Source organism: Poecilia reticulata, chromosome 13, assembly GCF_904066995.2.
Source record: "Poecilia reticulata chromosome 13, P_reticulata-male-v2, whole genome shotgun sequence".
Classification (NCBI taxonomy): Eukaryota; Metazoa; Chordata; class Actinopteri; order Cyprinodontiformes; family Poeciliidae; genus Poecilia; species Poecilia reticulata.
In genome coordinates, this window is record NC_088842.1 from 15,882,190 (window position 1) to 15,897,963 (window position 15,774).

Sequence of the window (15,774 nt, forward strand, 5' to 3'; positions counted from 1 at the left end):
CTCCTCGCTCAGTCAGAAAACAACACTGCGCTAATTCGACCTCGCGGTGTTCATCCGTCGTCGTCTCATGTCGTGTCTAATTGACTGTAGGTATGTAAGCGCCACGCTTCTCAGTGGTCCGAGAAGCGTGGATCAAGAACACAGCAGATGCTGGCGTGTGCATCTGCAACGACAATTTTTCACACCTGCAAATATATGCATGCATGTGTGCGTGCGTGGAGAGAGCGTTGGAATTTAATTTTCCCTTCTGTCATGAGAGATGGCTGGGAAGAAAAGAGCAGGCGGGGTGGATATGACAGGTGTGGGTCTGTGGATGAGAAATCGGGGTTTGAGATCTGCTCCCCAGAGACAGGGATGCAAAAATGGAGAAATTAGATATGACAGGAGGAGGGGGAGTAAAGAGAATGATTAGAGGAATTGAGGGTGAAAACAGAGGAGAAATGAGGAAATAAAAGGGGGGGGGGAGGGCCAGGGGGGGCCTCAGCAGAAATGGGGGATGAAATGCAAAGATGAGACAGAGATGAGATAAACCAGACTAATAAAACATAAAAGGTGGAAAAGGGCGTTTTAACTCTGCAGGGGCGGTAAAAAGGTTGATCCAAGGTGTTTGTGAGTGTGTGCTGTGTGCATTTGCACATGAAGGTGTAAGGTTAAAAGGGTGGAGGGACGTCCTCAAAATGGTTATTTTCCTTCATCCTCGGGTAAATGGGAAATTCTTGTCAGTAATAACCCTGCACTGGGACTGTAATGTGTGTGTGTGTGTGTGTGCGTGAGAAAGAGTGTGTATTCGTGTTAGTGTAATACAGATCGGAAATATTTGTCAGTGATGGTTTTGCATTAGGAGTGTTTGGTCCTCAGAGGTTGAAAAAGGAGCCTAAATGACAAAATTGCAGGAGGGAATTTTCAGTAGTGCAGAAGGGATGACATCAGAGACTTTGTTGCGTCAGACTTTACATGCACTATATTGTCAAAAGTATTGAATCACCCGTACAAATCATTGAATCACCGGAGAGATGGATAAATTACACACTTCTAGACCGTCTAGAGACTTTGCCTTCTCAAAAGAGTCGAAGGTGTTGTAGCGGTGAAGGGTAAGGCATCTATTACTATTACTTTTTGTTTCATCAGATCATTTTATTATTGTTTGTTTTCCTATATCTGACCCCGTCAGTGTATTTACTGTGTTCAGTGGTTCTCATTGTTTGTGTTTTGGATTTGTTTAATTTGATCAGTTCAGTTTTGAATTCAGGTTTTCTTTCCCCTTGCGTTGTCTTTGTTTCAGTTTTTTCTCTACACTGCAGCCTTCCTTTCTGCTCCCCTTTCCAGCTGTTTATCAAATCCTCATTTGTCCCCAGCTGCATTTAGCTGCTCCTTTATTCTCCACTGGTTCCTTCCATTCTACTCTGATTTTCCTCCATGTCGTCCTGTTAACCTGCAGCTTCTATTTTTTGTTGTTGTCATTAAAAGTCATGAGATCTGTGACAATTCTGTTTTTGTGACTGCAGTTTGATCGAGACACAGACTCGGCATGCATAACAGGGTCTGCTTTTTCCATCAACAAAATTGGACACAGGTTTTTTTTTGTTGTTTTTTTAAAAATACACTGGTTAATCTTCACTAAAGATGAAGAGGTGGAATCACAGCAGCAGCAGCTAAGGATTTGTCATTCCTTCCCTTATAAATCTCAACCAGTGCCAAAACTAATATTTCCAAATACTTTTAACATAATTCCTGCTATTTCCCCTTCTGAATTTTTTCATAGCTTGTTAAATGCTACACGTGTGTAGAGTGTGAAACTATGAATTTGCAAAAGAATTGTAGGAATCCGTACAACTGAAGAACATCAAGTACATAAAGACTGGCAAAAATAGCTTGAAGAAAAACATACAAAGTCAAAGCAACCATAATTTTAAAGCCCGTCCTTCCTTTATTTAGAATTCTTTTATGTCTAGTATTGCAGTATTATGTCTCATCCTCAGCTACACTTTACAGTGAATATCCCATTTGGAAGCATCTATAAATGGTCTTGTAATGTCTTGATATCACAATATGCTTGGTAACATGAAAAACCTTTTAACCAACATCTGTCCAGAAAGAGTGTGTGTGTGTGATCACAACAGAACATGAGTTTTTTTCAGGCAGGTTTTAGTTTATGTGCCTATTTTGAGTAAAACTGAAGCATTTGAGATTGCGTGAAACTATTTGGAATAGTTTTAAAAATGTCCCAATGAGACCTCCTCTTTTAGCTGGCCATGCGGTGTGAGAAGCAGCCGGGTATTTTTCAAATAAAAATCTGAAAAGTGCGGTGCACATTTGGATTTTGTGCCCCTGGGACATTTATTTGTCAAACCATCATTCAATGCAGCTACAAACCCTTAAGGGTCCAAGATTGTTCTTGTCAGACACAAACGTTTCTTTGCTTCAGACCATTTCAAGCTGAAGTCATATTGGACTGAGATCGTCTGTGAACAACTATTTTCAGGTCTCGACACAAATTCTCAGTTGGTTTTAGGTGTAGACTTTGACTGGACCACTTTATAACTTGAACAAGTTTTGATCCAAACACTCCAACAGAGTTCTAGCTTTAGGGTTGCTGTATGTGCTACTGAGAGGTAAATCCCCACCACCCTTCCTGCTCTGCATTTAGCTCTATCCAGCATCTGCATCATTGCTGGAAAAAAAAAACAACAAAACATTTTGGTAATAATCAAACTTACACAGAAGAAATGTGGAGTCCTCTGGTGAAGCACCTCTCCGCGTTCTGCTGTACAAGAGCTGATGATCTGCTGCAGTGGTAGTCAAGCTAAAAATGCTTCTTTTTTTTTTTTGCAGAGAATGAAAATCTCTTATCAAAGATCATAATTAACATATTGGACACTCTAATAAGATGCATGAAATTTAGTTTTAGTTTTTGCTATGTATTGTAGATTAAAAAAAAACAAAAACGAAAAAAACAACACATTTTACTGTCATTACTTCTTAAATTTAGCAGGAAATATTTTCTTTGTGGCATCTGGTGCACTGCGGGTCTTTTCTATCCACTCTTCAAAACTGGTCATGTAGTTTTACTTGATGGTATTACAGTTTAAACAATGCAGGTTTTCAAAATGAAAATTGTAAATGTAAAAAAAAAAATGGATATCTTTATTTTCAGGTTTAGGATCACAGGGAGTGTTTTCTACAAGACTACAGGAGGATATGAAAGTTTGACAAGCAAACATTTGAATGATGTACTGTTAGTCTCTGGTGTGGGATATAGAGTAAATGGCCAATGCATGCACGTCCCCCAAAAAATTTCAAGATTTCGAATATTACTCTGTCATCTTAAATTCTGAGTTTTTAATTATCAAATTTATTATGAAATCTTAAACTTCCTTCAGCTTTATTATCTCAAATCTTTTCTCAACAAGCAGTCAAATCAGTAAAGCCTTAAATGGTCACACGCACTTTACTTTTTTTACTTGCTTTTTGGGGTTGTAAAAAGGCTGTACGGACACGGGAGGTGAGATTTGCAGCCTTTAGGGAATATTAACAGATTTCCAGTCTAACAAACCATCCATCCATTTTCTGTACACTCTTCTCCCTAGTGGGGTCAGCAGGGTTGCTGGTGCCTATCTCCAGCTAACGTTCTGGGAGAGAGGCGGGGTCACCCTGGACAGGTCGCCAGTCTGTTGCAGGGCAACACAGAGACAGACAACCATGCACACACACACTTTCACCTAGGGACAATTTAGAGATACTAATTAACTTGACAGTCATGTTTTTGGACTGTGGGAGGAAACCGGAGTACCTGGAGAGAACCCGCGCATGCACAGGGAGAACATGCAAACTCCATGCAGTTTCTTGCTGCAAGGCAACAGCTCTACGAGCTGCGCCACTGTGCAGCCCTAGTCTAACAAACCAAATACTAGAACCAACAAATATCAGCTGCAGTGCACTTTGTAATCCAAAAAACCAAAACAATTTGTTTTGAAGGGATGAGTTGACAAGTTATCGAAAGAGTATTGATGTTCCATGAAAGGAAGCTAATCGAGAATTAGTCATTTAAAAATGCTGTTGACTATTTGCAAGTTTTGTTTCTAAATGAACAAACCTGACAAAAGTTTGTCATGTTTTGTTGCTTTGAGGTCTGCAAAGGTTTTGCTCCCTCCTGTTTATGTAGTTTATTAGTACACTGTGAATATTGTCTAACTAAATCAAAGAAAAGATGTGAGATCAATGACAAAAATTACAGAAAGCCCTCAGATTCGGAATTGATGTTTTACTATAAAAGGAAACAAAACATGTAGAAAAACATTGAGAAAAAAAAGATAAAATGTTAAAGCCAGAATATTGACAGTGCAGCTTATTGCCTTCTACTTGCCACCCCCACAACAATGTCATAAAATAATAACAGCTTTGCCTGGTGACAATTTTGCATATGTTGAAACCATGGAAACGCACAGATTTTCCATTTTTCATGCAAAGTTTGCTCAACCTGTGGTTGAACTGAGGCATAAGCTGTTTTATTTAGCAGTTTGAAGCTTCAGATTTGTTTGTCTTACTGAGAAAGGTTGCAGGAATAATATCTTAACACCGTCAGGTAAAGCAAATACCAGTTTGATTTGTTTGAAATGTGTGATTGCAATTCCTCCCACCTTAACATTCCTATGGTCAAAAAAAAGTCACCTTCTCCTGGCAACTTCCAGCCCCCCAAATGGACAACGTGTGCACCGTACATTGTGGTTGGTCAAAAATAAAATAAAAATATCAGACGATTAATTTCAGAGCTGACTGATGCGTATGAAGGTTAGAGATGTTTTGCATGTCACCATCCACCAGCACTGGTATCCTGGTAAAGATGTGCACTGAAGGTTTGAAACTAAGTTGCTGATATGAAAACTTTTCAACCTCAAGATGTCACCCTTTGCCACAATTCTATATATATGGATATATATCTTTACAATTCTTCCTGCTGTGTTTGATGCTACAACATACAGAATATGGGTCTTCGTCCAGCTTTGTTTTGAAGTTATTTTCTCGTTGGCATTTCTTTCTTTTTTTTTTTTTTTTTTAAAAAGATCTTTTGTCTTTCCCATTTTATACTGTATTTATAACTAACCTATGGAAATATTGTATTTGTGACTCATGGAAAAGAAAAAGTCATAGATTAGTATTTAAAGTTAGTAGATCAACTTTAAAAGGTCAATTCTAAACTTTTTTTGTAGTACAACTTTATTTTCTAGACAGTGTTAGGCTTGTCATTAATTATGGTAACTCCAATTTAATGCATTTCTAAATCGATCAATTTAAAGATTGGACTTTTACTAATTTTTTATTTGTGTGAAAATTGGACCAAACAGCTTCATAAACCTCATATCAGTTGGTGTATCAGTTAACTTTGTCTCATTATTAGGCAGTGAATTTATTACTCATAATAAACCACTTTTCATTTGCAAAAGGGAATACAAAAGGTTGTATTTTTTGTAGAATGAGTAGAAAAATTAAAGGAGGGGAAAGACAGAAAAATGCTCAAAGGGGAAGCACAGGTATAAAAAAAATTCTCCCAATTACACCATCAGACTGTAAAATGAACACAATCTCTGTAATACAATCTCTGCCATGCTGTATTACAGCGGCAATGCAAATCCATTCCTAGGACACATTGTTTGCCAAAAGCTCATTAGATATCACTGTAATATCTAATTTGTTTTGTCTCCAGGGCCAGCAGTTAAAAGTACAAAAGCCAAAACAAAGTCCCATATATTATGCAACAGTAAAAACAAAAAACAAAAAAAGAGAAAAAACTGGACTGGTTGATGTAAAAAACCCTGTTTAATTTGAAATAACATTGGATTTCGATCTGCAGCGGGACTCACACCTGGTGAGAAGAGACAACAAAATGGACCAAAGTTGATTTGAAATGCCCCGAAAATATTACACTCTTAAAACGTCACACTGCGTCGTCCTCCTAACAGTCCAAACCCGTGGTCTCTGGAAACCCACTTCTTACACTCTCCCACAAAATTATAATGACTCAAATCATTTCTGCTCACAAACAGAAAGACTTTAAATGAGAGGTTTAAAAGCGTTTTTTTTCATATAGTAAAAAGATAATGACATTTCTTTTCAACCGATCGCTTTAAGCTGACCCTGTGAATGCGATAATGTAAATGTGCACATTGTGTGTGGGTGTGTGTGTGTGTGTGTGTGTGTGTGTGTGTGTGTGTGTGTGTGTGTGTGTGTGTGTGTGTGTGTGTGTGTGTGTGTGTGTGTGTGTGTGTGTGTGTCCATGTGAGTGCCAGATGGACATTCAGCGTGGATCAGGACACACGATGACTATGGCATCATAATGTTCTCAAGTTATCAAAAGAAACAGCCATGTAACAGAATGTGTGTCATGGCCTCTGACAATCAGTGATCAATGTTTACTATAGCTCTCTATTGTCATATAGATATATTTATATGCATCATATATATATTTATATATAAGTAAGTAGATTTATTAAAAAAAGAGTTTTTTACTTAATTACAAGTTGTGGCATTTTTCTTTTTATGTTCATTATTGCAATGATTTGTTATCTAAGATGCTTTTTAAAAAAAAGACAGGTGAGCTCTGATTTGCTACGCAGTTATTTACAACTGTTTTAAAAAAAAGCAAGCTGTCTGGTACCTCTGCCACAGCCGCTGAAAAATCAGAGGGCGGAGAACGACAACCCAAGTGCCCATCAGAGCTTCAGCTCAATTGTGAAATGTACCTGTAAGCCTTTAAATTCAATCAGGTGCACTCGGTCGGCGCAGACCGCTGGTTTTCAACTCGATTATGGCCAGCAGAAACAATTGGCGGTGACTGCGTTGTGGGCAGATCTAAGAAGAAATATTTCAATTTGCCTAAAGCAGTGCCTTGAAAATGAATCATACTCCTTGAAATTTTTCACCTTGTGGCACTCTTTAACCCCGCCACCCCAAAAAAATGTTAACGCATTTTATTTGGGCTTTTACGCAACAGACCAACACAAAGTAACACATAATCATGAAGTTGAAGTTAAAAGATAGATTTTCCACAAATAAAACATTGAAAAGTATAAGGTGTATTTGTAAGGTAAGGTAGGGTAATTTTATTTATATAGCACATTTCCATTTCACTCTGCTACCCCTAATTACAATCCAATGGTAGAAATTACCTTTAAAAGGGAAGTAGCCAAAAAAAAAAAAAGCCTTGTTAACTCTGGAGGAGCTGTAGAGTTTCATAGCTCAGGTGAGAGACTTTGTCCACACAAGACAACTGTTAGTCATACACTCCACAATTCTGACCTTTGTGGAAAAGGGGCAAGAAAAAATATATTTTTGAAAGGAAGTAAGATAAGAAGACAAAAGAAGTCCTGTTTAAAGTTTGTCACAAGCCATATAGGGAGCACAGAAAATGTGAAAGAAAGTGATTTAAAACCTAGACTTTTTAACCTAAATATGGAACACTGTTTGTACTAAATGCTGCACACTACCCTGAATACGCCGCATGTGAAACAAGGTGGAGGCCGCATCATAATGTCGGGATGCTTTTCCAGTAAGAGGTGACAGCTGGTCAAAGTCGATGGGAAGACAAATGAAGGTAAATACAGAACAATTCAGGAAGAAAGACATAAGATTGGTTTGGGAGTGCCGCACTTTTCCCATTTATATTTGACCAAAGGAAGATATAACATGAAGTTGCATTTTCTTTTCACTTCATATTTTTGCTTTACCTTGTGTTAGTCCATTATCTGTAAAGTTCTTACAAATTACATTGAACTTTTGAGATTGTACTATAATAAAATATGGAAAAGTTCCAACGAGAATGAATATTTTTGAAAGGCACTGTAGCTCACCTCTTTAGTAGCATCCGAGTTCTACGTTGCGCTTCTTTTTAAACCAACGCTCCACGTGGCCTTCATCGATTTCTTTTTGCAAAGTTCTCCGACTTCCCAGTGGTTAAGGTTGAGAAGCATTTTGAGCCATTAAAGATCTGCCCATATGTTCATTTTCATCTCTTGAGCTCAAACTTTACCATTGCTGCTTAACAAAAATTAATATTCATCCATCTGCTTAGTGGTTTTATTAATATAATGTTACTGCTGATGATAAACAAACAAAAAAAAAACGTTACTAATTAATATTTTTCCTTTTACAAACTTCTGTGTATTCCTTAGCGAAGAGTAGCCACACATTTCGAGGTTATTTCAGTACTGCAATGGTTGATCACCCAGCTGACTTAGAGCAAAAAGATTATTCTGTATGTACGTTAAAAAAGGCTTTTTTTTTCATTTAGTATGAAGAGTCTGTGGCAAAGGAGCAGGTTTGCACAGTCTGACCGTTCAAGCTTACAGTTTTCTGGTCTCCTAATAGTTATAATATCTGGCACGCAGTCTTTGCAGGCAAGTAAAGATGATGACCATGATGATGATCATGAAGATACTGTTTGCAGGGAATAACTAAGGCCTTTTTTCCAGAGGGTGTGGCTTAAGAGCCATTAATATCCAAACAGAGCCGGAACAGGCGTGTTTTAGGTGTCTTCAAAAGATTCAATCATCTTTATTGCCACCATCATCATGGTCTGATTGGATTTGTGTGTGTTTTTTCCCCCCCAGATCATTTTATTTATTTATTTATTTTCAATAATGAAAATCTGTGCTGGCTTTCACGTTGGCTTGAAATGATCACAATATCGTCCTTTCCAAAAACTGAAAACAAAAACAACAAGAAAAAAAAAAAAAATCTTAATGCTGTAGGTAACTGTGAAGTCTTGGTTGTTCATCTTTCTTTTTCTGGACCTCTCACTTCACAGCTTTAGTTCATTTGTCTTTTGTAAATTGAGCCAGTGGCAGCAGGAAGGTGAGATGATTTCGCAGACTTTGTTCTTGTGTATTCAAGTGTTTAAAAATGTCTCTGTTTCTGAGTATTTTTGTTCAGTTTTCTGTTGCCATAATGAGTGTGTGTGTGTGTGTGTGTGTGTGAATATGATATGCTGCAAGCATTTGTGTGTGTGTGTGTTTTGATTTCATAGTCTTCATGTTTGTGTGTGTGGTTAAGGCACAGCAGGTGTTTTTGGTTTTCAGGGCAGTCCGGAGGAGACCACTGCAAGGCCGGGGTGTCGGAGGGAGGCGTGACCAGCATGCACGGCTTTGGGGCAGTCTGGAGTCAGGACGCGGCCATTCTCCCCCACGCTTCCCGTGATGGACAGTCGGGCCTTATTCCGCATGGCTTCAGAGAAAGAGAGCTGCGTGAGAAGAGATGGAGAGGAGGTGGAGACAGCAGAGATAATTTGTTTTTGTTTAAAAAAAAAAAAAAAAAAAACTCATCACAGAAACATGGGAATCATCTGATAAATGCAACCCATTCACTGAAACACATGGATATTTCTGCTGACCAACATGCCCAGACCACTTACACATGCATGTGCCTGTGCACACAACATATAAATGTACACTCACTTTACCACCGTCACACAAATAGAGCAACATATACAGCGTCCTCCACATTTACTGGCCCATCTGGAAAAAAATCTGTTAGAAGTCTTTACGTAATATTTATAAAAAACAAAAACAAATTGCACATACATGTTTTGACCTCTTTTGACCTCCACCTATGTGGAGTTACAATAAACATAAATCGTTTCTCGGTCACATTTTAAACTTCGTCACAGGCATTTCCTGAAGACACAAACATGTCTGCCATAGCTGAATAGCACATCTTTCTTTCTTTCCAATTTTTAGCAGTGACAAAATTATTTTGCTTATTTTACTTAAAACTAGTTAATTTTCTTGTTTCTTTTTTATTTTCTTTTGCATTTGTTTTTCAGCCGCTTTGGTAAAAATCTCGAATCCTCCTCTGCACAACAGTAAGTGCACTTCTCAAAATAATTTGTAACAAAAAGCAAAACTACCGTGGATTACCAGCAAAAACCAGTCTATTTCTCAAAATCCTTAGCTTACCTCTCAAAAATAAACATCTGTGTCAATGTGAACAGAGAAGACAGTCAAATAGCTTAGTCATATTGTCGACTCAGGATTCACCTGGGAGCAATTTAGCAATTCAGGACAGATTTGGGAAAAGAAAAGGAAACGTATAGAAATATGAAAGGCTCATATGCCGAACTTGTGCTCAGACGTTGTGGAGGCTGAGACAATTCAACAGATTCATTTTAAGCAATTGACAATGTAGGAAAAAGTGAAGAATCATATGCAATCACTTGAATAGATATACCAAACTTGTTCAAAGAAATGAGAAACAACTTTTTTCGATGTGAACAGGATGATTTGAAGAATTTCACTTCTGTTCTGAGAAATGTACCAAAGCAACTGAGAAAAAAACTATAATATGCATAAAAAGAATAATGCAGTTTTGGACTTTTACTCATTTTTTTCTGGAGTGCCAGTAAATCTGGAGAATAATGTACTGCAATAGATAAAAAAAAAACAACAACAAAAAAACATGATTACTATTATTTTTCTACATAATTTCTTAAGCAAATTGATATGTAAAAAAAACTTTATTTTTTTTATGTTATTATTGAGTGATATTGCCTGAATTTGATTTAGTTTTTTTTTAAATTAATTTATTGTTTTTATCAAATTGTAAAATTTGCATCAGAACAATGCAACTATGAGTTTTGGGAAACAATTTTGAAATATTTTTTTATTACTAAAGCAGATCATTAGTAGATTTGTTCTCAGTGATTTGTTCTTGATTTGGTTAAAACATATTCGAAGAGCAAACGTTCTGAGTAAAAGTTTGCTAGCTGAAGCTCCGTACTTCCAGTGGTAGGAGAGAACACCTATTCAAGTATGCATCAAAGGAAATGCACTTGGCTGTTCAGCTAGATTTTTTTTTATTAATATTGCAAAATTGCAGTATGGAGATGCTTGTAGAGACTCTATTCATACTGCTCAAAAGCTCCACCAATAAATTTTGTTAAGCCATTAAAAAATTATTTTGCTACTCCAAAGGGAACAAAATGCATTTGCATGCAAAACAATTCGACTTTGCTCTACGGTTGAATGTCGCACATGGCCTATGTGTAATTTTAAAAACCTAACCTGAAAATGGGGTAAATGCAATCTGAACAACGCATTCATGTCTCCATCTCCATATGCTGTGTAATCATAATGTACAGTTTTCTTTTACAAATGCCAAAGCAGGCAACAATCAACAAACAATAGGAAGACAAGATTCGGGAAGTAGACATCTGCATTTAGGGGTGACATGCATTTCTGGGTTGAGGCTCCTGTAGTCTGTGAGATTCAGGTGTGGATTTTAAAGGATAGAATTGGGAAGGTGAGGACCTTGGAAAGACAAAAGGAAAATGTGAAGGAGTGGTTTTTCTTTTCTTTCTTTCATATGTTAAGATTTATAGAAAGGGAGTGACTGACTATACTGGTCAGATGCGGTTAACGCTTCACGCAAACAGGCGACCAAGTGATGCAGCAGATGCTGCCTGAAAATAAAACCTCATGTTTCTGAGAGCCATAACTCTTTGTTTACAGATCTACCCTCTTACTGGATGATTTATTTACACTTACAGAAAACAAATTGTTATGTGTGTCTTAGATTAAAAAAACAAAACATTTCAATAACAGCTTTTGATTATTGTCTCCTAGTTTATTTTTAGCAGATAAAATGCCAATCGTGAAGCTGACAATTACTTTACCTCATGTCCTTTGTTTAACCATCAATACTTCATTTTGGGCACAGACTGAGCCAGTTTAGTTGGAGGTGAAATACACCTTGTTGTACGTCTGAATGGTTTGTTATGCAGGCCAATAAAGCTGGGCTCAGCATATTCTTTCTCCTACCCCCACAGTAATTGCTCGGTGCTATCAGTAAACATGAGTCATGGTTTTGCAACATCACTGAGTGGCTGTTCTATATGAAGTGTTTGCTCATCAATTATCCCTCTCTATTGATGCAAAGCAAGTAGGTGGGCTGTTTTAAAGTTGCCAGGACTGGAATAAGTCAAACAGGGCAGTTTGAATCAACGGCAGCAGGGCTGCACAACTCCAGTTCGCGGATGAGACGGTGAATAAGCAATGCATGAGCGAAAACGCTGTTAGCCAATAGCAATCAGAGTTTTCGCAGAACTTATCATGCACTCATTTATCTTTGGTTTATTGAATTTAAAATGTAATATACTTCTAGCTCTGCCTTTCACATCCTGAAGGAACATTTGTTTGGAAAATGTATGATCGTAACACCTAATTCAATCATACATGCCACTGTTTTGATCGGATTGATGAATGAGAACAAAGTGAAAATAGCAATGTGCTGCAAATAAATTACTAAAATATGTAGGTTGTCAAATAACAGTAAGCAAAGATAAAATTAAAAGCAAATAGTCTTACAGTCCTATTTTATTTTTACCTACAAGACTTCATATAGCATATTTCAGAGCCACAAAACCAACAACTATTAAAAGCACAAATAATAGATTATCGCTTTTCAAAGAAATTCAGGTATTTTAAAAGCACTTTTATGACAACTAAAATGTATCTTATGCATCTATTCCTTTCTTCCTTATATAGGTGACAATGTCTAATCTAGATCAGACTATTGTTGCACATAGGATATGAACTATTTTCTTGATTAACGATTATGTATGTGTGTATATAAACGTCTGGTTTCAACTATGACTACTTTAGATCTGAACATAGTTGAAAAGTTGCTAAAATTAGAATATATACCCTTTAGGAGCTTCTACTTGACATGACATACTAGAAAGAAAAAAGATTAAATGAGCTGTTTCACTAGAATCCAGTGTTGCAAAGGGATTCCTCGAGCTGTCAGAGGACAAGCCTTGTCCTAAATTAATTTTTTTTTTTTTGTTTTGTGTTTTTCTTTTCCTCCACAGCAATGCCAAAAATGATTACTTGAAGGTCATGTTGTTTTCCTTTTCGTGAAGCCCAGTACCCACAGAGGTTTAAATATCTTCAGAAAAGTTTTCTCCATTAGATGCCAGTCACATTGTCAGGCCATCTAAACATGGTCTATTCACAAACAAATTCATGATAATTGCTGTCCACACAGCAGCTAATTAATTTGTAGCCAGAAGCAGTCACACATTTTAATGAGGAGAACCTTGGTAACAAGGTTATGCTCCCAGGTTGGTAAGACACAAAAATAAACTCCAACTTTGTTACCGTTCAACAACGAAAAAATTATAATTTCAATTGTTAATAGATAATTACTACCAATATTTCCACATTTATTGTTGCTGGAATGGTAAATATAAACTTTAATGTTTAATTTAGAAACTGTCTTTGCTGTCTTGTCCTTTACTGATGTAATATCGTTTCTGTTTTGCACAAGAGATCAAACATCTAACTTATAATAAGTAACGAGTTATATTTTTAAAGAAAATACATGGATGAATTAAAAAAATAATTAATTAGAAGTTTAATCATGCAGGTAATCTGTCACTGGAGTTGTGCATCCCTGATTCATCCCATTATTGTTATAAATTTGCTAAAATAACAATGCAGGTGCCTAGTCTGTTTATTAGCCAAGAGCTTCACCATCACTGTCATTCTCCTCCTCCTCCTCCTCATCATCATCATCATCATCACCATCATCCTCATCATCTGCAGCCAAAGACAATGGAGCCAAGTTTTGGTGACACAAATCTAACTTCAATCACAAAAGAAGCACAAACCATATTTAAAGCCAAAATAAATAAATAATCCAAGAAAAATGTTGGGCAAGTAAAGTAAAAAGAAAAAAGAAAAAAAAGAGAAAAGAACAAACAAAAACAAAAGTAAAACAGCCAAAACACAAAAATGGTACATTGGTTCCACAATGCTTGACCACATCCTCATCACATCAAGAACGTGGCGCGACAGCCTCCACAAAAACAAATGCTACAGCACTACCACCATGATCAACACCACCATAACCCCACCTATGCATGGGAGCCTCTAAATCCTACCCCTATATCTTGACCCCCTCGGAGCCGTACACGTTGTACCCCTCCCTATAAGTGGCTAGATTCTGGGTGCTGGGGGAGGGGCTGGGGCAGTGGGGGGGGCTAAGGTCCACCTTCATGCGCTTGGCTTCGGCCCGTGACTTGTAGCAGAACTCGACCAGGGCCACCAGCATGGCCAGACCCAGGCCGCCCACGAGGATATAGAAGACTCCAGCCACGTTGGACAGGCTTAGAGCCTGAGACGACTTGTCCTGCAGGACGGAAGAGCGAGGGAAGGACGGAGGAGTCAGGGTGATTGTAAAAAAAAAAAGATGTGGATGAGTAAAGGAGAAATTAGTGAAAAAAGACAGAAGGTTGAAAAGATGAAGAATGGAAAGACAAGTTGAAGAAGAAGGCGGATGAGGAGGAAGAGTGAGCAAAGTGACCAGAGCAGGAGGAGGTGAAACGAGGGGAGAAACAGAGAGAATAAGGAAGAGAGAGTTAGAGAAAAGAAGATAACACAAAATAACAAATATTCTGTTGATGTAAGCTTTTCTATGCTACTGACAAAAACATTACAGTAATAGGACTAATCACAATATTACATCAGACTAGCTACAAATTTCACTACTGCCACCACAAACACTACGAAACACATTTAAAAACACATTTATGACATAGGTACAACTACTAACAGATTTCAAAATTTATGAGAATAAAATTAAGCACCTCCTTTTCATGTCAATAAAAGACAGTAGTCTACAAAAGATTTTAGAAACCTACACAGGTTTTCACATTGTATAAGATTTTTTTGGTACTACGAACAAAGAAAGTGAAAATAATTTTAATGAGAGGAGATGTAACTATGTCTACGTAAAAATATAAGGTGAAAGTATGTTAGCTTTTGTTTGATTTGAAGCATGCTTTTTATGGACTTAAAAGAGGATATTCTTTAAAGCTGCAGTATGTAACGTTTCTAAAATATATATTTTTTTACATATTTGTTAGTATTATCTTTATGTCATGACAGTATAAGATAGAGAATATGTGAAAAATTTGAGTTCCTCTACCTTCTTCCAGTGCCCCAAGTCCAAACTGCAGAAATACACCAATCAGTCAGAAGCAACCAATCAGAAACAGGAGGAGGGTCTTAGCGCTGTCAATCACTCTAATGCTCACCCTCTTCTCTTTGCTATCTGCCATATTACAGATGTTTCACCACAACATAGCTTGCCACAGATGGAAGGCTAGTTAGCATGAACGGTAAGTCATTTCTTCACTATTAGCACATTTTTTGATCGACAATGCTGCTCATTGCTCAGAACCAATCTTGGTTCTGATTGGTTATTTTTGACTGAGAGCAGAGCATTTCTTTAGGTTGCAATAGAAGCTCAGGGAGAAGGTGGAGGAGCTTGATTCTTTACTTTTTTTTCACAAATTATGTCTCATTCTATGCTGTCACAACACGGTAACAGATTTAAGAAATATGAAAAAAAGTTACATATTGCAGTTTTAAATGTATTAGGGATAACTCATTTTACATAAGATTATTCATTCAGTTAGAATTGAGATGTTTATCATTTTACTCCTTATATTTGTTGACTTTTCTGACCATATTTGGAAATAATTTCAGATTTCTGTGCATACAATTCAATTGCTCCGTCTGGCTACATTTGTAACTATTTCAAAGTGAATTTACCTGCATTACGAAGGAGTTCACATATTTTGAATTTCTATATTTGTCATGTTACAAATGCAAACTTCAATGTATTTTATTAAGATTTATCTAACAAATTGACAAAATGTAGTACGTCAGTGTGAGGTGGAAGGAAGATTATACAGTTTTCAGATTTGTTTTTAGAAAA

At 37.0% G+C, this 15,774-nt stretch overlaps 1 protein-coding gene across 6 annotated transcripts in view; it reads right to left on the reverse strand.

The window, feature by feature from the left end:
- Nucleotides 1–4,246: 4,246 nt before the first annotated feature.
- Nucleotides 4,247–15,774, reverse strand: part of gria4a (glutamate receptor, ionotropic, AMPA 4a) — a 122,939-nt gene continuing 111,411 nt past the window's right edge. For 2 of the 6 annotated variants that reach the window (XM_008425509.3, XM_008425507.3), the window contains exons 17-18: nt 14,044–14,181; nt 4,247–9,232 (exon numbers count right to left, since the gene is read on the reverse strand). In XM_008425509.3, coding sequence (XP_008423731.1) covers nt 9,068–9,232; nt 14,044–14,181 — 303 coding nt within the window. In that variant the 3' untranslated portion in view covers nt 4,247–9,067. Of the gene's footprint in view, nt 9,233–13,906; nt 14,182–15,774 lie in introns of those variants that run through there. The other 4 variants (XM_008425511.3, XM_008425510.3, XM_017308278.2 and 1 more) reach the window with 3 other exon arrangements.